Source organism: Paraphaeosphaeria sporulosa (assembly GCF_001642045.1).
Source record: "Paraphaeosphaeria sporulosa strain AP3s5-JAC2a unplaced genomic scaffold CC84scaffold_10, whole genome shotgun sequence".
Lineage (NCBI taxonomy): Eukaryota > Fungi > Ascomycota > Dothideomycetes > Pleosporales > Didymosphaeriaceae > Paraphaeosphaeria > Paraphaeosphaeria sporulosa.
The window spans coordinates 1365789-1390138 of record NW_017253369.1 but is presented as its reverse complement, the minus strand read 5'-3'; the positions used below and the strand labels follow the sequence as shown (position 1 = coordinate 1390138).

General features: G+C 52.2%; 7 protein-coding genes and 1 non-coding gene across 8 annotated transcripts; 3 read left to right on the top strand and 5 right to left on the bottom strand.

Annotated features, from left to right (window-relative positions):
- Positions 1–1383: 1383 nt before the first annotated feature.
- Positions 1384–3720, top strand: CC84DRAFT_1262846 (beta-glucosidase-related glycosidase; the record flags this gene model as incomplete). Its single annotated transcript, XM_018185181.1, has 2 exons — positions 1384–1507; positions 1553–3720. 2 exons carry the CDS (start codon positions 1384–1386, stop codon positions 3718–3720), a joined length of 2292 nt encoding a protein of 763 aa, XP_018032215.1.
- Positions 3721–6272: 2552 nt separating this feature from the next.
- CC84DRAFT_1179863 (uncharacterized protein) lies at positions 6273–6953 on the bottom strand (the record flags this gene model as incomplete). Its single annotated transcript, XM_018180439.1, has 1 exon — positions 6273–6953. The coding sequence occupies one exon, from the start codon at positions 6951–6953 to the stop codon at positions 6273–6275; it is 681 nt and encodes a 226-aa protein (XP_018032214.1).
- Positions 6954–7338: 385 nt separating this feature from the next.
- CC84DRAFT_1208892 (uncharacterized protein) lies at positions 7339–16190 on the bottom strand (the record flags this gene model as incomplete). Its single annotated transcript, XM_018182190.1, has 1 exon — positions 7339–16190. The coding sequence occupies one exon, from the start codon at positions 16188–16190 to the stop codon at positions 7425–7427; it is 8766 nt and encodes a 2921-aa protein (XP_018032213.1). The 3' UTR covers positions 7339–7424.
- Positions 16191–17467: 1277 nt separating this feature from the next.
- Positions 17468–18052, bottom strand: CC84DRAFT_1100017 (uncharacterized protein; the record flags this gene model as incomplete). Its single annotated transcript, XM_018174847.1, has 1 exon — positions 17468–18052. One exon carries the CDS (start codon positions 18050–18052, stop codon positions 17468–17470), a length of 585 nt encoding a protein of 194 aa, XP_018032212.1.
- Positions 18053–18739: 687 nt separating this feature from the next.
- On the top strand, positions 18740–18822 carry CC84DRAFT_t88. Its single transcript has one exon. It is a non-coding gene; the product is annotated as a tRNA-Thr (tRNA).
- A 434-nt stretch (positions 18823–19256) lies between these two features.
- CC84DRAFT_1262843 (PEBP-like protein) lies at positions 19257–20019 on the bottom strand (the record flags this gene model as incomplete). Its single annotated transcript, XM_018185180.1, has 1 exon — positions 19257–20019. Exon 1 carries the CDS (start codon positions 19866–19868, stop codon positions 19257–19259), a length of 612 nt encoding a protein of 203 aa, XP_018032211.1. The 5' UTR covers positions 19869–20019.
- Positions 20020–20324: 305 nt separating this feature from the next.
- On the bottom strand, positions 20325–22465 carry CC84DRAFT_1208889 (uncharacterized protein; the record flags this gene model as incomplete). Its single annotated transcript, XM_018182189.1, has 1 exon — positions 20325–22465. One exon carries the CDS (start codon positions 22463–22465, stop codon positions 20357–20359), a length of 2109 nt encoding a protein of 702 aa, XP_018032210.1. The 3' UTR covers positions 20325–20356.
- Positions 22466–22524: 59 nt separating this feature from the next.
- On the top strand, positions 22525–24330 carry CC84DRAFT_1221307 (uncharacterized protein; the record flags this gene model as incomplete). The annotated part of the gene is made up of 1 exon (XM_018183258.1): positions 22525–24330. One exon carries the CDS (start codon positions 22525–22527, stop codon positions 24328–24330), a length of 1806 nt encoding a protein of 601 aa, XP_018032209.1.
- Positions 24331–24350: the final 20 nt, after the last annotated feature.

Here is a 24350-nt window from a genome sequence, read left to right as displayed (position 1 = left end):
ACAGGATACGTATGCTCGAGTCCGGCCCTTTCTCACACGATTGGGACCTTTGCTCATCGTAACCTTAGGTGCCATTTGCAGCCAGCGCTCGTTCCATCAATGACGTCGATTGATTCGTGAGGCTCAAATTAATTCGTGTCCTCTTTTCGAGCATCGAAGGCCGATTGCGGCTTGCTCTGACAAAGACACAATGCCGTATCGCCCCATTTGTCTTGCGATAATAGCAGCGGAAGCTTTACTGCAAACATGGAGTCAGGCATGCAGGCAAATAACCTCTCCTAAAGCTAAGATACCTTTCCAGGCAAGGCAGAACGGATCAACGTGTTGCACATATGTGAACATCCTTACGCGCGCCTACCACGGCCCTGTCACCTCTACAACGACCCTCGTCGAACCAAATAGGCTCACACAGAGCTGTCTGGAGTCTCGCATACATGGAGGCATCGTAGACGTGGTGTGCTAACAGCGGCTGCCAATTCCCCAGTTTGGTGGAAATTATCGCGGAACCTGGCGTTGACGAACATTCAAGACAGTAAGTGCGAAGCATGGCGATAGCAAATATATATACTCCGGGAGGAAGATATTCCATGGGAAGATATTCCATGGGAAGAACATGCATCTCTAGTTAATGAATGTGTCGGGGGCTCAGAGGAACGATGCGTGATCACAGTGGAAAAGAAAGTGTTATGCTACAAAAACATGCTTCGAGGGACACGGGATATATATGAGGAACGCTCAAAGCTACCGTGTACAGGCCTAAATGAACTGAGACCGAGACTAAAGATATCGGAGCCAAGAAGGTAATAATTAGCAACAGTTTTCACAGTCCACGTACGCGAAGTAGCATGCGATACAACGGGCACAGTGTTGGACACCCGTGGTTGGCGCAAGAATGGCGCATGGATTGTAGAAGAGGTTAGTGTACCTTATGATGTCATCTGATCTCAACACCAGGGCATCCTCCAGACCAAGCACTTCTTGGCCCTGGCCATTTCCTTTGAGAAGGCTTTTCATGACATCAAATATTTTCCCGCCCACTGCCCCAACCGCGCCGTACCAACCAGGCATGAAGCCGAAAGCTAGTGCCGACACGCTGCATATGTAGCTTGGGGATCTCCATCCGATGTTCAACCGCCCCGCATAAACGAGCAACAACAGGACTAACACCATGCCTGCCAAGATACCCGTCAGTAAAACGGCCCGCTTCTTGTACAGAGTTGACTTGTTCCCTGCGGATTGTGCTCGTAACGAGGACTGGCGGCTCTGCGTTTTCGGCTGCTCGCATGCGCGGTAAACGACAATCCAGGGTTACGTCGGGAAGTTAAAAGGAAGCCATGCGGCCTCAACAAGTGAACAACAGGCCGGAGCCGACCGCAACCGAAGATGAGGTTCATTATAGAAGCTGCTCCGATTGCGGCCCTTGCATCGCTCTGTGCAGGCCAGAATAGCAGCACCATCCCATCCGAGGTTCCGCTATACGGCGACAGCCCTCCGGTGTATCCAAGCCGTGAGTAGAATTCCATAATTGGACGACAAAGCTAATATAATGTAGCCGTTGGTAATGGCACAAGCAATGAAGCATGGGCATCTTCGTACTCTCGAGCGCGAGCGCTTGTCAGGCAGATGACGCTGGAAGAGAAGGCAAACATCACGCGCGGCTACACAGGAAAATGCGTAGGTAACTCGGGTGCCATTCCCAGGCTCGACATCCCGCCTCTCTGCTTTGCCGATGCTCCAGATGGAATCCGCGGGCAAGAGTTCGTTTCAGCTTTCCCTGCCGGAATCCATGTAGCTGCGACCTTCGATCGCGACCTCATGTATCGCTATGGGCATGCGCTAGGTGCGGAGTACCGTGGAAAGGGTATCAATGTTGCCCTTGGCCCGGTTGCAGGACCCTTGGGCCGAGTCGCAAGAGGTGGGCGGAATTGGGAAGGGTTGAGCGCCGATCCGTATCTTGCGGGCATTGGTATGGGCGCGATTACCAAGGGTATTCAAGATACTGGCGTAATTTCAACGCCAAAGCATTGGCTTCTGAATGAGCAAGAATTCCGCAGGAGAGAGAGCGACTTGGGCGACGCCGTATCGAGCAATGTGGACGATCGCACCATACACGAGCTGTACGCATTTCCCTTTGCAAATGCCTTCCGTGAGGGTGCAGCTTGCACCATGTGCTCTTATCAGAAAGCCAACAACTCGTACGGCTGCCAGAACTCCAAGCTTCTCAACGGTCTTCTTAAGACGGAATTCGGTTTCGAAGGTTTCGTCGTAAGCGACTGGGGTGCGCACCACTCTGGAGTTGCGTCCGCCAATGCTGGGCTAGACATGGTCATGCCAGACGGTGGCTACTGGGGCAAGAACCTTACTGAAGCTGTCAACAACGGCAGTGTAAGCACTGAACGAATCGACGATATGGCCACCCGCATCCTGGCCAGTTGGTACCAGCTCAAACAAGACGAGAATTTTCCTGCTGTTGGCGTCTACTCCAACACTGTTAAGCACCAGCCCATCGAGGTGCAAGACGACCATCCAGAACTGATCCGTGAAATCGGCTCAGCTGGTACCGTTCTCGTCAAGAATGTTAACAACACGCTACCCTTGCACAACCCCAAGTTCTTGAGCGTTTACGGTTACGACGCAACTGTGAAGTCAACTCCGTGGCAAAATCCCTCCCGCTTTGGCGGTGGCTACGAAGTCAACTTCGGCTGGAACACACTCAACGGCACAATGATTACTGGCGGCGGTTCGGGAAGCAACACACCTTCCTACGTCATCAGCCCATTTCACGCCATCTCCGACCGCATCGCGAAGAATCGCGGAACCATCCGCTGGGACTTTGAGTCAGAAAATCCGTACCCGCCCTACGTCAACTCCGAGGCCTGCCTCGTGTTTGTCAACGCCTACGCCTCCGAGAGCTTCGACCGCACTACCCTGACCGACGAGTTCAGCGACAACCTCATCCAGAACGTAGCAGCGAATTGCACAAACACAATCGTTGTCATCCACTCCGCGGGTATTCGCACAGTCGACACATGGATCTCGCATCCCAACATCACCGCCGTGCTCTTCGCCGGTCTGCCAGGCCAAGAAAGCGGCAACTCCCTCGTCGACATCCTCTACGGCGACGTCGCGCCCAGCGGCAAGCTGCCCTACACCATCGCCAAGCAGGAAGGAGACTATGGCGCGCTCCTCAACTCGTCCGTATCGTTCGACTATTTCCCGCAGGACGACTTTGAAGAGGGCCTTTATATCGACTACCGCGCCTTCGACAAGAACAACATCGAGCCGCGCTTCGAATTCGGATTCGGACTTACGTATACCACTTTTGAATATGCCGACCTGTCCATCAGCCCAATCGCCAATGGCACAGCCGAGTATCCCAACCCCGACGTCGCCATCGTGCAAGGCGGACATCCGCAGCTCTGGGAGGCAGTTCTCACCGTGACGGCGAACATCACGAACACGGGCAACCTGACTGCGGCGGAGGTTGCGCAGCTGTATGTCGGGATCCCGGACGCGCCCGTAAGACAGCTGCGTGGGTTCGACAAGGTGTACATCGACCCGGGGAAGAGCGTAACGGCGAGCTTTACGCTGGCAAGAAGGGATTTGAGTGTGTGGGATGTGGTGTCACAGCAGTGGAGGTTGCAAAGGGGGAGCTACGAGGTGTGGGTTGGAGCAAGTAGCAGGGACTTGAGGTTGAATGGTACGTTCACTGTGGGTTAGGACAAGTAGTTATGGAAAGAGGAATGTGAAAGTCAACGTCTCGTTTATTGTGGTCGTCTTGATATAACAATCAGTGGGGACTCCAATGTCGTGGGGCACCTGGGCCCTTGACGTCGCGGATGATGCTTCGAGTAGTGTCGTTCATGAACTCGACGCGGCACTGTGCAACACCACGCAGAGAGCCTGTCTAACAACCCTCCGCCCATCACGCCGTCAATTCACAACGCCTTGATGCCTTCTTTCTTGCCATATCTTTTTCGGTCCTCCCATTATGACTCTTCCGTCTGGACCAGTCTCATGCGAACCGCAAAACAAATCCCTCTCTTACTTCCTCTTCGTCCCGGTAGCCGTAGTGTACGTCTCCGACGTATTTTATTGGCTAGGATACATCGCTTCGATGTCTATGCCGTAATCCGGATAATCGATGGCCAATATCCCCTCCTCTTGCTTGTTCGCAACCCTTCCCCCAACATCCGTATGCATCGAGCCTAAAACCCATACTCTGTACCTTTGCAAACGCAAATGCAAATGCTTATTGTGTATGTGGTGTCTTGTCGCGTTCCCCTCCTCTTGTACCCATGCAGTCTGTTCCTCGGCAAGCCTCCCTGGACAGGAACCGTTCCTCCACACCAAAACCCAGGTCCTAGTTTGCCTATTTCTTCACTACTCCGGTGCAGTGTTATCCACACTTCGATTTCGTCCATCCGGTCGGTGTGCCAGGCGGTAGTATTCAAGTCCATCTTTGTGCAGGCGCAGGGAAGTATATCTGTTGGCAGGGCTGCTGCTGTGGCTCCCCGGGATTGGAATTTGCGAAGGAACGGTGTAGCGGTTCGATTGATGGAGGATACTAGAGCTGCAATGGATGTAACCATACAAAGGCTAGCTGACTAAAGTTGACGTTCCTGGTAGCCTCCAGGGACACGGATCGAGCCTCTAAAGAGAGAAAGCGCAGCGAGGTGGGCGGATGATCACAGCAGGAATGCGCAGCCCTGAGAGAGAACTATAATAGATCGGCGGTGGCAGTCTCGGTGGCAGCTGAGAATATGGCTGTGACTGTGGTTATTACGATGGGCAGCTGAATGGAGCCAGGTACTAAGTGGATTGAATTGAAAGGGCAGCCAGAAGAGCGAAGTATGGATTGAGCAACGAATGCACTGCTGATTCGCTGCCGCCAGCGGGGCCATAAGTCGAATGTATCACGATTGGGTCATCAGCCACTGTGCAGTCATGACCTCCGGGACAACCGTCCAGAATTAACCATGACCGCGACGAGTCTCCCATTCATCCCTCCAGGTCGATCCACCGATGGAAATTGAGCGACAAGAGCGTACTAGCACCAGGCATCAGGCGACAGCAAACCGCTAGGGGTCTCAGGTGAGAGGTTGCAGGCAGGCCAGGCACGAAGCCCTCAGATTCCACACAACCTGCAACATGAGCCAAGAATACCCTTGGTCTGAACAGTCAGCTGAGCCCACCACGCAGCCAGCCATGATTGACCCGAGCCGAAGCCGCCACATGAGCTGGTGCGTGGTGTTTGGTGAGGCTAGCGGCGGAGCGCTCTGGCGGACTGTCTGTTGTCGATTGTCTAGGTAGAAGTGACTGTGAAAGGAAGAGAAGAGTGTGGAGAGCTGTCTGTGAGCATAGGGTCACATGAATGACAATCGAGCTATCGCTCGTCCACATTGCGAGGTCGGGATTGGCAAGGTTGAAACTCTTGTCGATGCGACTGGTCGTTCGGAAATAATGTGTGCTGTATGTTTGAACCCACTCACAGTGGGTCAAGCTTGTGCTCAGTCGCCCATTGCCTGCCGCGAGTCAGTGGAGTCGTTGCGCAATTTGGTAGGCGAGTGCTTACCCGCGCGTGTGCAGCTACGGGCAAGACATGCAAGCTATGCATGGCTACTTGAAGGGCTATCGAAGACGAGCGACAAGTTACGAGTGGCATTGGATTGTAAAAGAGATGTTGAAGCGACGGAGTGCAATATGTACACGGTGTGGGACAGATGCTAAGCGAGCACGTGATGTGTGCTGCGTTGAGTCACAAGCAGCGGTGAAGGTGGGGGCAACACGATCTTACTTTAAAATATGGTCTCACTAGTTCTTCTTGTGCGTTTGATTGCTTTGTAGCAAGGTGCAACCTGTATTGAAAGAGCAGGTTGCAATCATGTTCAAAGCATTGCAAGGGTGACCAGTCTTAGGCACGTCGTGCGCAGGCACATCAGGTGTGAGACACCTTATCATTGAGACTTGAACAAGATTCCACTAATTAGGAAATCGGAGCCAAATAATAACTATTTTCTTAATATGTCATGAAGCAAGCTATGCTGTAACGCAACTGCAGATTCTCCTCTAGCGAAAATTCAGAATCAAAGATGATTCATATTGATAAAGACTACCGTAGCTTCACGGTTCATTGTATTGGGTCAGTTCTGAATGTTATTCTGTCTGAACCTTGCTGCCATAGCCATAGCCTACATATGTGCCTGTCTTCCCGGTGGATCGTCTATGTCAAATATCTGCTCCAAGGAATTTTTTAGGTACAGTCTCAAAGATCATACAAACCAATAAGGATTCGCCTTCCCCTCAACACCTAGTTCTAAATTCACGTCCTCGATATGCATGTGCTCAAGTTGAGATGAGAGGTCCGCCTCATGCATATCTTGTTCAACGGCCTGCGTGCTCGCATTGTGGGTTGAAAGCCAATACGTATAACCGACCAGCCGATGTGTCTCCTCATCGAACATCCAGCCTTCGGGCTTCTCTGAGTCAGAATACCAATCGTCGAATGATGTATAGGTCTTGTCGGGGTACTTAATCTTGATGCTTGGCTGAGCTGCAGAAGAATTATCCTTGAGCAGAGAGTTTTGGAACTCTCCCATGTTTGGGTCACTAACAATAGCATCGAGACGCAGGAAATCATCGAGTTCTGCGAAGGCGAACCAGCCGCGGATAAAGATGGCGACCCGTTGGTCGGACTCACGGTACGGCGTTAACACATGCATCTGAGTGGGATGATGATACTCGAAAATTCGAATCCAGTTCTGGGCTAAAGTGGCATCGGAGATGGTTTGGGTGGGCATGTACTCTAAAGGTTCTTGCGCAATTATAGCTGGTTGGGAGGGCTGGTTCTCGATTCCGTGTTCTTGCGCATTCATGGTAAATTGAGAGAACTGCGTCTCCATCCCGTTCATTCCATCCCATTGGGAAAACGCGTTTCCATTCGGTTGTGTCATTTCGTCGCAATCGCCGTAATCTTCGTCTGTCAGAATGGGAAACCTGACGGGCTCGTATTACGGTACGATGTTGGCTTGGTGCTATTTGGGCTGCACACGGTTCCGTGCAGATGTACTGTCCAGACGATGTTGTGTGTTTATTCAGGGCTCGCAGGTGACTTCGGGGTTTGTGATCTCAAGAATTAGGGAGGAGAACTTTCAAATATACAGTGATTGTGTCCTTAGAAGGTCGGTGCTCGAAATCTTCCAATGTGGTGAAGACATGAATAACATACTTTCACAATGCTCTGCTGAATGTGCTTTGACTCAACCAGGCTTATCACGTGTAATTATCATATTGAATATCGAATTGAATGATGAACGACGCGAGAAAACCATACTGGCTCTACAGAAAATAAAACAAATATATCAATCAAAGCGCTAATATCTTCCAACAATAGATATCATCATGAAGATGAACCACGTTTGCCGCTATAGTGCACTCTTTCTTCGAGGCTGTCCTCGGATGTTTTTGACCGGAAGATTATCCTCACCATACGCTTCTGGATCGGCAGGTCGAACATAAGTTTCGGCATCCAAAGCAAAGATATGGATGGGCCACATGTCTGTGACGACATTTCGGTGCAAAGCCACAGAATGCCGCCGTAGCGGCATGCGTTCCTGTGGCGGCTCGAGCTCTCCCATCGCAGCCTTGTTCTTCATGCCTTCTTCATGATCAATGATCTTCTTTCGTACGGAAGGGTCAAGTATATCCTCACGCTCGAAGTCCGTGGGAGAAAGGACTGGAGTCGGCAGATCAGCCCAAATCTGCCTTGCCTGCTCAATCGAAAGCGTGTGGGGATTGAAGTGGCCCTGTAATGTAAGATGGTCTTGTGCTCTTTCAGAAATACCTTGCCGTCTGAGAGCTTCAGCTGATTCTCGCGCAGTTACTGCCCTTACTGATTGGCGTTCAGCCTCGATATTCGGTCTTCTTTGTTCCAGGTCCAGACGTAGCCTCTGTCTCACATCATTGACTTCGCGCTCCGGTTGCCAAATTTGATCGTTGGCTGTTTGGGTGCACAGACTTTGAAAGAATGCGGAGTCCTGAGCATCTTGTGATTCGTGAGGACGATCGGGCTGAGTCGCCAGCGAATGTGCTTTGCTGTCGATAGCATCTTGCTTCGACATCCCACCTCCCCTCTTTGTCTGTCTATACCCCCCTCGCTTGCTCCTCCGTTTCTTAGGCTTGGCTGGATCGGGTTGTTCCGTTTTTTCAATAAATTCTGTTTTGTCACCGGACCTCATTTCATCACCTAACCTCGTCTCTTTGATAGTTCTCGTCTGCTTGATAAGGTCCAGTTCCTCAGCATCGTCACGTTCAGCAGCGTTTGTATCCCCCGGCATTTCAGATACATTCTCAGCACTCAGGCCAGCCGCTTCCATGCGTTCCCTCGCTTTCTTTGCCACCCGATATTCCTTCTTCTTTCTCTTTTTGTCGGCCTCGTTCTGCTCAAAGCGCATTCGCTCTTCCTCTGACATTTGCATCTTTTTGTTTTCTTGCCTCGCAGCTTTCGAAAGTTTGTGATTTTGCCACTCTGAAACACTGTTGAAATCCCTCTTCCTAAGCCGCGAAAACCTTTTCTTTCCTGGCTTTTCCTCGATACCTTTCTCAATATGTGTGTCGCGATCAGCATCAACAGTACCTCCAGTAGAGCTGATTTGAGTCCCTTTAGCATGAAATATCTCAGGTGCGGCGGGACGATCTTCAGGCGTTTTGTCAGGCATCTCCTTGGGCTTGTCTTCAGGCCTGTCTTCAGGTTCGACGTGGGGCCGATCATTATACTGGTCTTCGATATGAGGAGAGAGCCTATATTCCTCGATATCTTCCTTCAACAGCTCTTCGGGCTGGGTTACCGTAGGCTCTACTCCAACTTCCGTAGACTGCTCTGCCGTGAAAATGTTTTGCTCCCCAAACACGAAACCGGAACTTTTTTGATCAGACCGTTCCAGCTCTTCCATAAATCCCTTCGCTTCCTTGTTCCTCTTCTTGTTTGCCTTCCTTCGTTGTTTTCTCAAAGCTTTTTCTTGCCGATGCCGGAGTTGATCCGCTTCTGACATTTGAGCCACCATAGCTTGTTCTCGAAGCTTTTGCGCGAGCTTCCTCGCGCGCTTCATTTCTTCCCACTCTTGATCTGTTGCGAAATCACCTTTTTTAGGGTTTCTTCCTCTGAACTTGGGTTTCCTTCCATCAAGAATCTTGTCAGCTTGGTCTTCATGTACATCGCCAACGTAGGAGGCCCCGTCGTCAGGATCTACACCGCTTCTGTCAGTGATTGTACTAGCACTTTGATTATCCTGAGTGTTTCGAGAATTCCCAGGTCCGAGTCTGAGAAGGTCTTCAGTCGATTTATGGGGACTACTCTTGACATCTGTTTGAGACTCATCATCAGGCTTAACTTCGGGCTCATCAGCGAACTTGTCTTCAGGCTCAACAGCCAGCGTGTCTTCGGGCGTGTCTTCTGGCGTATCATCGGCCTTATTTCCAGGCTCATCATCGGACTGGTGTTGTGTTGCAGGCACTAGGCCGCCATCTGCACGATAGACCTCTTTACTTCCTTTCCTCTGCAAATCTTTAGGGAGGTATATCTCGTCAGCCATGCGCTGGTCGAGGATGACTGGTCTGTGGCCCCCATCCTGCTCAACCTTTCTTTTCATTGGCCCATCAGGGGTACTATACAGATCATCTGGGTCGGAGTCGTATTCTTCTGCATTCCAATCGGAAAAAGTCCCCCCTCCTCCATTTCCACCCTGGTTCTCATTGCCACCTCCACCTCCGCCTGCCCCTGGCCCTTGCCCTCCATCCTCTCCTCTGTCACCGCCTCCTCTGGCATTTTCTCTACGTCCACATTTCTTGCGATGCTCTTCCGATTCTTCATGCTTCGGGTACCCTCTTATGATTGCTTGTCCACCATAAGGAGTGCAGTACCTATTCTCTCGCTCTCTGATCCTTCTAGCCTCTTCTAGTGCGCGAGTAACGTCTTCTCTTTTGGACTTTTCTTTGCCAGGTCTCACTACTGGTGTGTCTGGTACATCCGGCTGTTGCGACCTGGATGTCTCAAGGTTTGACTTGTCAACTGTGCCTTTATTTTTTCCTTTGTCTTGTATTTGCCCGCTTTCGAGTAGGTGAGGGGAATTCTCGGTGGTGTATAGCTCGATAGCGTCATCAGGGGGCCTCTCGTGATGGATCTCCCGGTTCTCATCCCCTTCGTCCTTGGGCTTTCCGGTGCCGCTCTTCCTACCTCCAGAATCTTTGCCTTTCGGCCTTACCTCATTTGCCTTCCTACCATTGTTAGCTTCGTTCATATCACTGTATGTTTTGTCTTTCACCTTTACATTTTCGCTGCCGCGACTTCCGCCACCAGCATCTCTGCCGCCTCTATTGTCTCCGCCACCTCCGCCATCACCGCCCCCACTACTTTTTGTTCTTCCTTTTTTGCTACGATGCTCTTCGGAGTTTTCGTGCTCTCCCCACCAAATGATAACGACGGGTCTGTTGCACCACTCACAAAACACATTTGTCTGCTCGATCTCTCCTCTGCGCATCTGCTCCTCCAGTAGACGATGATGTTCCGAATCCAAGTGCTTGTCCAGTCGACGATCGTTTTCCGGGTCCTCGTGCTCATGGGTATGTCCAATGAAATCCAAGGGTTGAAGTGGAAATCTTTCATCACAAACGCAGCAGTAGCCTTGCCCCTTCTTTGTGTCCTTGCCAATCATTTTCTGGAGATGGATTCTGAGTTTCCGATGGGTTTCCCAATCTGGTGAGGCTTGGGCGCCCTGCCATGCGGTGTTGCTCTCGCGAAAGTGCAGACCGCAGATTTTGCAATGGGGCAACTTTTCTTCCCCCGATCTGGTCCGGCGACCGGAAATTTCCTCGTCTACTGACTTTTGGCCACCGTGCTCCACGATCCCATTTGGCTGGCGCGCTTCACGATCATATTCCGTCCGTAGTACTTGCGCCTGTTCAAGTTCGTTGTGACGATGACGAGCGCCATGAGCGATTTTCGGACAGATACGATCACAAAGTTTGCAGTAGGCCCAGCGGTCGGGAGCAGCGACAGTTGGAGAGGGAGTGGGGGTGGGAGTACGACGCACCCATCCTGGTAGGCGCGGACCCATGGCTGCACGTTCAAGGAACTTGTCGCTTGTATGCCAGCTCTCTGATAACCCATAGGTACCCAAATTCAAAGGGTCTCTGGGCCGCAGAGGTTCTTTGTTCTCTCTTCTGCGTCGGATATTATCAAGATGCCATTCCGTAGCTTGATGCGCGCGCCATTCCCTGAGATCGAACCAATCCTCACACACACTGCAAAATTTCATAATAGCCTCCCCTTTATTCAAAAGGCCTTCCATCGCGGCCTGTACGTTCTGATCAGGGGCCGCAAACCATAGCGTTCGAGCCATTTCAGTGTCCATTTCGATAGGGGCTCTGGATATAATATAATTCAACTCGTCAAGAGTTGGTGGCCTGGCCCCAGTGGACTTCTTCCCCTCCCTCCGCGCGATATTATCGAGGTGCTGCTTCGAAGTCGGGTGCAAGGGCCAGTCTCTCCAATCAGGTGTCGAGTTACAGAGGTCACACTTTTTGACAAAGAAAGGCCAGTTTTCCCGGTCCAAGAAAATCTCTGTCGCATTTTGGAATTGAGAACCTTTGTCGGCTATCTCCCATATCATATCGGCTAGCTCGGTGTTGTCTCCGGTCAGGCTTAAAAATTGGTCGAAATCTTGAGACGATGGTTGTTGGTCATCTGTGCGTTCCTCTTTGCTCTCAGTTTTGTGATTGTGCTGCGGATCGTCGTCTTTCACAGGCTTTGTTTCCTTGGAAGTCGTGTGCTCAAGTACATTCCCTTCCGTTTCAGGAACTATATCAGGAGTTAATGCTGCCGGTGTAACAGCGTCTTGCACGTTCTCTTGGGTGTCTGAAGGTCCGGGGACGCGCGCCTTATCCGTGTTCTCATCTGTAGGCGTGGCATGCGTGTCTATTGAGGCTTCTCTGGGCGTAGTTTTAGGCGTCTTCTCGACCTCAATCGTAGTATCCTGTGTGCTTTGAGCTTCCAACGGGACGTCTTCAGACTTACCAATCACCTCCTTGGGAGACTCCGTCCCAGGCTGTTCAGTTCCAGTTCTGTTGCCCTGAATCTCGCGCCCGCCATTCGGCTCGAATGTAGCTTGATCAGACTTAGTTACAGTATTTCCGTCGCCTTGATTCCCAGGCGCTTTGATTTCGCCAGCATCAGGTGGCAAGTTCTTGGGTTCGTCACCCGCAGTAATATTGACTCCAAAATCTTTATCATCGGGGAAGCGATCCTTGGGAGCGATGAACTGGTTCTTGGGAGCTGGCGCACATTGACCCGGTCCGGGAACTTCGGGAATGTGCTCGTTCGAGCTATCATCGGACACTGTGGTCGAGTCTGACGAAGTACCTCTGCCGGTACCTTGTGATGGATTGAATCCAGTACCTGGTCGTGGAACATGTCCCAGGAGAACCCGCAAATTCTCATCTTCGTCTTCGGGGGTAATTTTTAGCACCCTTCGCGGTGAACTGTCTGACCCTGATGAATGAGGCGAATAAATATCAAGTGAAGATATGCTAGGCGAACCCGAATGAGGAGGCAGAGGAGGAGTACTTGGTACTTTGGGCGAGGCCTTTGTTCTCGAAGAACCAGTCGACTTGGGCCTTGATTCTTGCTGGCCATTTTCAGGTTCTTTTGGAGACTCTTGCTTTGGTGTCGGTGGTGCTTCTAGAGATTCTGGCTTTGGTGATTCTGGGTCCTTCTGTGATTCTAGTTCCGGTGTCGATAATTTCAGTGTTCCCACGGATAGATCCGGAGAATGCGAAGAAGGTGATGCAGGTGAATTTTCAGCCGATCCTCTAGCACCCTTCACGCCATTTTTTGGCTTAACATAGCTAGTTCCACCGGCATTCAAACCTAGACGGCCATTTGAACGCTGCGCTAGGGTTGGTGTAGAGGGGAACTGGTCAGTTGGCCCTGGAGGTGTATTTGTCTCTGATGCAGTTAGCCCCGGTGCAGTTATCCCTGCAGGCGGAGCAATTGGATCAGGAGGTGGAACGATTGGCGCTGGAGGAGTTGCTTGTATTGGACCTGGGGGAGTAGCTGTTGGTGGTGGCGGGGGAGATGGTGGTGGAGGACGAGGTGGTCTTGCAGGAGTCGGCTCTCCAGTGTCTAACCTCTGATCACCAGGCCCTCGACCACCACTTGGGCCTCCACTCCCACCGCCTGCGTTTTCAGCACCAAACACGAGCTCAGATCTGATTATCATGTCAGGTAGTCCCAGAGTACTCACAGTCACAGGCTGACCAGACGCAGTATCGACGATCCTTGCAGTCGCTGGATCGAATTTTTCCGGGATTGGAGCGTGCTGGATGTCTGGAAGGTGGTTGACATCGATTTCGATAACGGATCCGTCGACAGGCACAGGAACAGAGTAAAGGCGATATGTTCCGCGACCGGGTAGTTCAACTAGTCCGTGGAATGTAGCAGTGAGATTAGCAAACCTCCAGCCCATGAGCGACCAGAGCAATGCCGTAAGGGTGAGCAGCGGTATGTCTTGGTACCAATATCCCCAGACGGTCGCCCAGATGGCGCCCACTACTATTAATGCGAGCGAGACGAGCCAGCAGCAGAATTTGAGAGGGTTTATCAGCTTCCGGTAGCCGTGCCCTTCAGGAAGGTCGCGACAGTACAGTTCGAGAAGCTTCAACCCTATAGGAATAGATGCCAGAATGAAAATTCCGGGCTCACGATTTGTGTCAAATTTGGGACACTGCTGTGTATTGACAGTTCGGGCAGCGAAACACCAAGTCCAGTGCAAGAGCATGCCGAACAAAGTGGTCAGGAAGCTAGAAAGCCAGAGAACCCATGGCAGGCGTAGGAAGCGACGTCCCACACTGTTGTTCTGAATCTCTTTGAGCTGCTTGTACAGGCTCTGAGCCAATGCTTGCCGGCGAGTCAAGATCTCCTCGACCGTTGAAGCATCGTTGATTGGAGGAGCTGGGCGCAGGTAGGCAGTGCGCATGCCGAAATAGCCAGCAACAATCATCATGTTCCATTCGACACACATGTATCCATATCGCCAAATACAGAGCGCCGTCACCAGTAGCCCAATTTGCAAAGGAACCGCTCTCCAGGCCTGAATTTTATTCAACGTCCCTGGCGGGAGAAAGTCTCTGAGGTGTCCAAGATCGAGTGTTTCGTGATTCCAAACTGCAAGCCGAGTGAAGTGGTATGCTGCACTCCAACTCAGAATGGAGATCAAAGTGACCCAGAACCAAGGATGCGGACACTGTTCCGCCGAGATGCTGAGTTCGCACGCCACCCAGACCGCAAAAGCATCGCTGAGTACCAAGAGACCGCTTTTCCGAGCGTAGGCGTCAAATTCCCGCCGGGGGAACTTTGTGAGAAAATATGGTGCAAACCAATAGATGTACCGCGAAATTAGAAAGCCAATGAAGAAAGCCTCAATATCGAAGAAGCAGATGCCACCCAAGTCTGCATACAGTACTCTTCCAACCCAGGCAGTAAACGCAAGCAGGAGGATTCGTGCAAGGTCCTTGATGCTGTGGAATTTGTAATGGACGACAGGCAAGATATGGACGATGATGGTAGCTGCTATGATGAAAACGCAGCGGGTTATTTCTCTGGGTGACCAAGGAAGCCAGCGGACCTCCGCGAGCCGCCATGGTATCCATATTGTACCGAACCACCAAAGTGGATTGAAATTCCGCAACCATGTGGGCACGGCTTCATCGATATAGTGACGCACAAGACCGCTTACGACGGTCATGGCTTGGGGGATACTCTGATAAAGTGCGACCACTGGACGTGGTATCCAATCTAGCAGCGGCGGGGAAGGGTATCGAAGCAAAGCGCGCTTCATTGCTGCTGCTCTATGGACTTCGCGGGAATGAGTACAGACATCCCCAAACAAATCAGGTGGGAAGACCCAAGCCATTACTTTGCGGCAAATTTCCACTTTGTCTCTGAACGATAACCCGGGAATCTCAGGGATCCCGTGGATGTAGCCAACAACAACATTTGCGAAACCGTCTCTGAGGAATTTCCAGGGACTGTACCGGAAAGCCTGTGCAGCATTAAAGACCTCGAACGCCACGCTGGAAATGTCATTTTTGATCAGTCCCCAAGGATCATCCTGGAGAAGTTGCAAGGCTCTTGAGAACGTGACCCAGGAGAGAGACGGCAATGACGATCTGAATGTAACTACAGCGTCGCGCTTGGCGGTGCGATTGGAATAAGGCGGTTCAGACGGAGGCGGGTTGGGGTTATCAGTTGCTCGGCTAGACAAATTGTCGATAGAATCAGTGGTCGTGGTAGGGTGAATACTCCTTATGGCCGTATGATCCCAATCGGTCGTAGTCCAAGTCTGACACTCCGTTTGGTAACACGGCGTTGGATTGGTAGTCTGCGGAGGGTATATGTCGATCGAGAGGAAGTGTTTGGCACCGCCTCGGAAATGGTCAATTTGCGTGATAGTGACAATCGTGGTGACCGCAATAGAAGGTCGAGTGCGTGTTGGAACGACGGGAGGTTGTTCTGATTCTTTCGGGCTTTCTGGTTCTTCCGGTCTTCCTACTTCTTCTGATTGTTCTGATTTTCCTGGTTCTTCGGGTTTTCCTGGTTGCTCCGGTTTTCTTGGTTGGTCTGGGCTTTGGGGTCGTTTCGGCTTTGGTTCTGGAGCGTTGGGTCCTTGGAGCCAGTCATGGAGCCAAGACGGTAAGACACTGATCTCAGGTGCCGTCCAGAGCTCTGGAAGATAGCTTCCGTATCGATCGGTACAGTCCACATAGTTGATCCATTCAGGTTTGAAGTTTTGTCGTAACCGAAGATAACCATCAATATCGTGGTTGAGGCGGTCACATTCTTCGACGTTCCTAGGCATCTTCTTATTGGTCGAGGTTTCTATTCCACTCCAGATGATCTCGACCACTTTGTTATCTGAGTCCATTTTCTTGGGTTGAGGGTAAGGGAAATTGTTTTCGAAATCGGTCCAATTGATAGGGCTGTGATCAACGGGTGCTCGGATCTTGGTGATGTTTGGAAAGTAGTGGGGAACAGCCAGCGAGCCCACAATGGCAGCGTAGGCATATGCAGCCGGCATGGGATAGTCGTACACGAACTGCCCAGCAGCCACTGCGCCGCGCCATAGTTGTTCTGCCATAGTACCAGACAGAAGAGAATGAAAATTATGTCGCGTGCAACGCGATGTCGTGTATCGAGCGAACGTTAGATTTTAAAATTCGCGAAAAGGGAAACTTCGAAAATGCTGACGGCGGGCATGCTGGACGGCAAATCTGAATGACCATGTTTGCTTGTACATCATGTGGCGTCCGTTCGTGGCAGAGGACAAAGGCTACGCACAATGAGACGGCAAAGGGAGTAGCAAGCCATCGAACTTGCCGGTCCAGTTGTTGGTGTTCTATGCTAGATCAAAGAATGTGACAAAGAAAAGGATGCGCAAAGAAGAAGCCATGTGAGCTTAGAGACATGAGCAAGAATGACAACGGAAGCGCTGTGCTTGAGCGCGCCGGTCAAATCACGTCTACGACTGCGGAGAGAAAGTCAAACTCTTCGAGAGGCGCGTCACGCATGAAACTGCAGCGGAGGTTATGTTATCAGCGTATTCCAATCTACCACTGGTCGAGAAGACTCGCAATAAGCATCTTCAGTGCGGGAGAAGCGCAAATGAAACCGTTATTTGCAGCAAGCCGGTCTCCCTGCGAACATTTGGTAAGAGAGGACGCAGCTGCCGTACATTGGATATCACCAACGTTGAAGACGTCTTGAGCGCTTCTCGAGCCCAATCTGGCCTTTCGTCGCGTACTCTCGGTGTTCATAGCATTTCAATTACAAACAAAGGGATGATCCTATATTTAGCTCGTCAGTTTATGCAATTATTGCAACAAATGCCATGGCACACGCTTGTCACAATGAGTTGTCCCACAACAGCCATGCCAGTTACAAACTGTGTAGGCGTCAACGGTGGATCTGGGTGTCCCATCCCCGGGCCCCGGGGCCGTGTCGATACATGACTTTATGCGTAATGCCGAGCAGAATGGATTCAGGTATGCTTTCTTATTCCGAACCGGCAACTGCGTCTACGAAGGGTAGGCGCCAGTTTGTCGCTTCCCGAGCTGTGGTTTCCAGTTGAAGCGGACATGTCCTCCACTCCATGACATGACTTTATACCTCTTCCCCGATGTAGCCAATCATCTTCGACAACCGTCACATCACGCATCCATGTCTGCGTCGTAAAGACGTGAGACGTGTTCTCGGAGGCTGACTTGAAAGCTGAGGTTCATGTCGATCCCGAGCCTCAAGTTTTCGTCCAATCTACGCGCAACTTCACGCGTATTGGGAGCCCAACCAGTTGGCCGGTTTGATGCCGTCGCGTCGCAAACCAATATATAGCATTCGCAGCGATGCACAGGTCCCATCTCACGCCACACTCTGCTCACTCGCCATCGTATCCTTCCTCGCGACGGCAACAATCTCCCACGCTCTTCCGCCCACCTTATCCGCTCCCTGAACATTAACTTCCCACCCACCAAACACGCCCTTGTAGTCCTCCCAATCCGCGGTGGGTCCGACCCATACCACGACCCTGAGCTTGCGTGCTCCGTACTCGTGCAGATACTCCTCGACCAGGCCCACCCGTCGCGGATACACAAACATCCAGGCTTCCGCCTCCGCCGCGAGCGGTTCCAAGAACCGCGAGCCAGCCACCACACGGTGATGCGTGCGTGGTAGGTGTGTGTTTGAGCTGGGCTGGACTTCTACGCCGATGATATTGAAGCGGTAGGGTGGAGCGAGGAGGAGCGCTTCGAGGAGGCCATAGCCAGAGCCTATGGAGAGGATGAGGCGTGGTGCGGGTGGGAAGAGGGACGCGAGATGGGCGAGGAGCGGGGTGCTGAGTGCGAGACAGCAAGCAGAGTGGACAGTAGGGCTGTCCGAGAGCGATGGGAGGAGGATGCGATGCGGTTCGGGATCGTATTCGGGGTCGAAGTCGTCGGTCGCTGCCATCGTGGGTGTGGGGCATACGTAGTTCGCGGCGTGCGATTACTAGCTCAAGGGCGCGTGAGGAAGACCCGGAGAAACCGGAAAGTAAGAGGCATCGATGCAAACATGAGACCTGTCTTACGAGCCTCAAGCGCGGGTAATATGAAGGGAGCAGAAGAGGAGAGCCTGGAGGAAATCCAGCGACTGCGACGCGTCGGACGTAATCCGGAGTTTACGACGCGTCCGTCAACGCTTCAACACAACCAGGCCAGTCATGCTCTACACGCAGTCGTTTCCAAACCGTATAAAAGTGGTACGCAGGCAGCAATCTTGCTGTGCCGTGCTTGCGCGACGCTGGAGAGCCCCAAGCAGCCAGACGAAACCGGTGTTGGTGGTCATATGCAGTCCTACCTGCCCCGGGAAAATCGAAGTAACCACGAAAGTATGCCGTTCCGAAAGTATTGTATAGGCAGAAAGAAGTACATTCAGACCCTCAGCAGTCTTTCATTCCTCGCTCAAAGGAGCCACGCAGCTGCGTCAGCGACCCATCCCATCCTACCGCGCCCCGCACCGTCCCCCCTGCCCCACATAGCCGAACCAAGCTGCCAATTAGCCTCTATACCTCGAGATGTTTGCATCTTTACAAGTATATATACTATGTTTACATCAATAACGACATGAGTTCCTGTATAAATCGCAGGACTTTCTAATGCCCGCATGGCTTAGTGGTACAGCGTGTCACTCGTATCACATGCGTTATGACAAGATCCCTCGTTCGATTCGGGGTGTGGGCATGTTTTTGAATATTTTTGTAGTGTCCGGGGGAAATAGTGATTTGTTAATGCTGCAGTGGCAGGATCAATGCATTGTGGATTATCTTTTTGCTGTTCCTAGAAGAGCTAAAGTGTGTGCGTATGCGCCGGGGTGTAGGATGAGGCATTGGAAGGGTTGGGGGAGGGACGCCTGGGGTTCGGGTTTGACGGGACGGGAGCTCGATGGATTCAACCAACAATAGCAGAGTAGATACTAATGGCACGAATGTGTTCTTCTATCTATTCCGGCTTGCAAAGGCCAGACATGGTCGCTGTTCTGAAAGGTTACTCTGCCCGGCATGCCGAAGCACGAAATGTGTAGAACAACCTAGGTGCAACATCACAAGCCCGCGACACAGGCTCCATATGAGAGCACGAGGTCACATTGATTTTATCCTTCATTGGTACACTACTCATTAAAATGTACTCTCATACGTCCCCTCCCAAACCCCCCACGCCACCACCTTCCCCTCAATCTCCCTCACCACCTCCCCTTTGGTCGGCACTTTGTCCATCCTCCCCAAATCCAACTTCTCCCCCAACCCCACCAGCACAAAGAAATACCGATGCGGCCCATGCCCCCTCGGTGGGCGTGCAGGGATATACACCCAGCCCCTCCTGTTCTGCCCAACGGTCCAACCGTTCTTGAGCACCTTCACACCGTTCTCTACCCTCACGACTTCCAAGTCCACTGGCCCCAGCGACGTGGTGGTAGGTGGTATGCCGAGGTATATCCCATGCACATTTGCGTGGCCGAGCGGGGCGTCTGGGTCTTCGGCGAGGAACAAGTATTCCTTCACGCTCGGGGGCGCGGCAGGCCATGTGAAGTGCGGGATGCGGCCGGCACCAAAGGCGGAGTGATCGTTGGTGAGGCGCGCGCCTGCGGGGCCGCACTCGGGAGACTCGAGTCGGAGAGTGGGCTTCAAGTTTCCAAAGGGTATGGTGTTGAAAAAGAGGTCGGAGTCGTAGCCGCGGCGGCGGTAGAGGAGGCGGCCGAGGCAGTATTCGAGGAGGCGGAGGAGCCACATTGTGGGCGGCAAGAGGGCGTTTCTTGATATAGGATTCTTCGCGTGCTTTCGCAAGCAGCGGTGCAGGGTGTTAAGATCACATTGGGGGCGGTGTGGTGACGTGGTGAGTGAGGATTTATGTGGTTGTGACAGTCGCCAGCATCGCGGCCGCCCACGGAATTAGGGCTCGGCGTTAGCGTGGGACAAGTTTCGTATGCCTTTCCTCCTCGGCTTCGCATCTTACACGGCGCACCTTCGTCCCTGAAATGCAGGTGATATCAGAACCTTAGACGTTCAATACGAGCCGACATTCGCTCGTTGTTGCAAGGGTCGGTCTGTGGTGCTTCCTCGGGGCAGGGCGCCATCGAAACTCGAATCGATCAGCTCTTACACTTGCGACAAACAAATAGCATTATATAAACTACAGATCTTGATATAATCTCAGCAAATCCAAACACGATGAACACGCACAGCGCGGTATCCGCAACTTCGCAACCGTACAGTATACGTTACACCGCATGTCCAACAGAACACAAGACTTCGGGGTATGCCCCTGGCATCAGAAGTCCATTGGAGCCTATGGACACGGACTGGCTCAAGCTCGGCCATTTGTCCACTATTGTTTGTCCGCCCTTGGCTTTTCGTGAAGACTTCGAGCATTGGAAAGAGTTCTCCGGCTTTGGACGAGGGGTGGCTGTCACATTGACCACAGACACCATTCTGGCCGTCTTTACGACCTCGCAAGATTTCGCAGTTGACAGGTTTGAGTCCTCTGGACGCAGTGCTGCAATGACGGATGACTCATCGGTGTCCAGATCGGCCTCTTGGACACTGCCGATGCTTACGGACTCGCTAGTAGGCGTCGAGGTTTGATCGCCTTCATCTTCTGGGTCGTTGACAATCTTTCTATAAGTGCTCGGCGCCGGGATCACTTCATCTTGTACGGCGATTCCCTCACCATTTGTGCACTCAGCAGCGGTCTTCTCAGGCCCCATTGTTCCAAGCTCCAAGGGAGCCTGCGTAGCCGCCCGACTTTTTCTCGTCTTCCTATTCTTCAAGATGCGCCTGTGGCGCTCATTAGCCAACTTGCGCAGGTAACAGTCATCAGCGCTCTTGTGTCGATGGTAACGGCAGGGTGATTCCAATCGTTGGCGCCACTCTGAATCAGCCAGTCGCTCCATTGCCGCCTCGAGCGCAACCGCAGCAAACTCATGGGGCAGATTTCTGGTGACGCTGCGCCTGAAATTCTTCAGCTCACCATCGATGCACCGATCAACAACAAGCTGCTTGAGCTTGGAAGAGATACTCTCTCCGGTAAAGAGTAAGCATATCGTATCGACATCAGCGGCCTTTCCTGGATTCAAGTTCTTGCACAGCATGTCCATTACGCGGTCCGCGAACTCGGTATCGTTCATGAACGACGTACTGAACGTATAAAGATTGAATAGACCCCAACAGTGCATCCACGTGGAATTTCCTTCACTGTCAAGTGCTTCGGGGCACATATCAACGTCAATGACTCCGGTTCTCATATACTTTTGCCAGATCTTCAGCGGCTCTCGCATTTCGAGCGGAAGTTTCCCAATAGCTAGGAGTCGAGAACTGCGGGCTTTAGTGTCAGCTATTGCTGTGTTTCGGTGCTTGGGTCCAGCATTGGGCGTGACTTGGCCAGAGGAATCTGAATATCCTGATTCTGGTAACGGCATATCTTCCACCTCCTCGACGATTGGAAAGAGTGGTGATCCTGATTCGAAGCCGCCGTAGATCACGCTGTGACGATGTGCTTTTAAAGCTTCACTATTGTTGCTCCCGCGACTGCGGCCCCTGCTTGTCGATGACGGTGGGCTACTTCCCTCAAGCTCGACTGCAGGTGGTGGGGGTGGTGGTGGTGGCCGCACTGGCTCTGGTGGGTGCGATCTGAGCGGATTTGGCCGCGCCATTTTTGGCGGTGATTTATGCCGATGCGCCAGCGGAGGCGCCGCCATTGAGCTTGTTCGCGGTGGCAGTCTATACTCCTTCGCAAAGGCCAACAACGACAGCATACTTCCTTTGGCGTCGTCTGGAGACACCGGCTTGGAAATCGTCTCGTTCCCTCTATCACCGGCCCCTCGTAGTATTGGTATTCCTAGTTGGAGCATTAAATCCGCCGCTTCAGTTCCTTTTTTGAAGCCTTGAGGGCCTCCTATCACGAGTGGTGGACTGCCATGCATCGGCCGCTTCTTCGCAGTTGACACAGCTTTTACTAATTTTCGAGCCGTGGTGGAGGTTGAAGTAGAAGTAGAAGAGCAGGGATATGTTGATAAAGAGATTTGTGCACGAGACGGTATTGGACAGCGCTGTGAAGTCTCTTGGTACTGTCTACTGGCTCGTTGCTGCTGAGAAATGGGCTCCTGAGAACTATTCGAGTGCTGATATTGTGATGGACGTGGATACAGCGAGATCTTTATACCACGTCTACACCTTCTCATACGCCGAAGAAGTCTGTTTGTCCAATACAAGGGCATCGCGAAAAGTAATGGAATGTGGCAGCGGAAGGGACCAACGAGTACCACGGTGTTGTAGTAAAAGGTGCAACGGTGATGAAATGACCTTGAGGATGTTGGCACTTCACAGTGCATAACTTCCTATCTTGCGAGCATTGACTCGTAGTAAAGTACCACAACATCAGTGAATCACGATGCCACACGTCGAGTCAAAAGCAGCAGAAGCAAACACAGAACCCGACCAAAAGCCTCAAACAATTGCGAATTCGCTGTGCATCGCCGCCATGTCCAACCACAATTCTGAAATTCAGCCGTTTGAGTTGCTACCCCCTACAGTCCTTCTCGTTGCTGGTCAGGTATCCTCATCAGCCACTAGCCCACAAAATTCCGTGCGCCTACCCGTTGCATCGGCAGAAAAGTCTGCGTACCTCAATGCGCGCATACAGCCACTTGCTGTTCGCGGCAACGATGTCACCATTGAGCTACCAGACGTCGAGCCTGCAGCACTCCGACTTTACGTATGGTGGCTGCAGTATGAGAACGCGCCTCTCCACTTACATGAGGAGAACGGTCCTGTTGTACAGCCCCGCCAAACGCTTATATGGCGCGAATGCCTTGATCTGATCCAAGCGCACCTCGTCGGCTCAAAGTTCGGGGATGTAGACTTCCAGCGATATATATTGGGTCAGCTCGATGCTTGGCTGGATCCCCAGCAAAACCCGGACCCGGAGTTGTTGAATTACCTCTGGGAGAAAGATAGGGATGTGGGCGACGAGTTGATGTGCTTTGTTATGGCGCGAATGTTTCAGATGGGGATGGAGAAGGCTCGGATGTTGGTGAGTTGGATAAAGGGTTTGACTAAGGGCAAACGGATGATGAATTTTAGCGAGGGGATTAGGGAGTCTAGAGGAAGAGGACCGGCAACGAGCACACGGAAGACTTACCAGGGTCCAAAATCGAGTTCGGAGAAGGTAGAAGAAGTTGTTCCCCTCGAACCAACATCGCGAGACAGGACGCCGCCGGAATTGTACAGGAAAAGCAGGGCGGAGGTTCCAACTTTTGGTGGCGCTACGCAGGAAGACTGCGAATGCGCAGTCCCTGCCCCATCACAGCGGAAGCCGTCCAGTAGGAGAAGCCTCTCTTCCCCGAGCTCCGGCATTTTTACAGTCCCAGGACGCGAGCTGACACAGCGCGCAAGTACATCGCAAGCCCAGTTAGAGAACTTACCTCAGGTTTTGAGGATACATCCGAAAACAGTCGCAAGCACCAATAACACCAGCATCCATGCTGAGATGGAGAGACAGCGCATATTCAGCCCCCAGCTTCCTCCGCCACCAAGTCTGCACCCATCAATCCACAGGGCGATGCATTCCACCCCAACGCCAGCACGATCTCAAAACTCTCTGCGGACGCCGCAGGAAAAGGACCACGAGATGAGAGGAGGTGTACACAGTACCTCTCCAGCCGGCAATACCGCGACGATGCCAGACGCTGCCCTCTCTCTCCTAGACTTCTGGGTCGATCCTCCAGCGAACCCTGCTCTACAGTACACACCTCCGGACCGCTACATTCCTACATTTAAGCCTCCTCCGACTCCTCCGAAAGTTCAGCCTGCATGGCCGCAAAGCACGGTTCCCCTCACTCTAACAACAAAGCAAGTCCTCCACTCCTTCAGCGTGACCCGCACACCCACACCCCGTCGTCGGGCCACGCGCTCCTGGAGCGTGGTCAGTATCCATCCATCGTCGCACTACCTCGCATACTCTCCCCCTCCTCATAGCAAAATTGGTATCGATAGGCCAGCAAGGGGCATCATTGGTAGGAAACCTGTGCCGGAGGGTGGATTGAACTTCTTGAGGGGATTCCAAGATGGGGAGTGGTTGTTGAGGGTTGTTAGCATTAACAGTAGGGCCGGTAGGGTGGGTTTGGCGAGGGGTGATGAATGGCGAAAGGAAGAGGGACTTGGGCAGATGTGGAAGGGGCGGCCAGGGGCGGCGTAGGGAGGCCGGGATTGCTACAA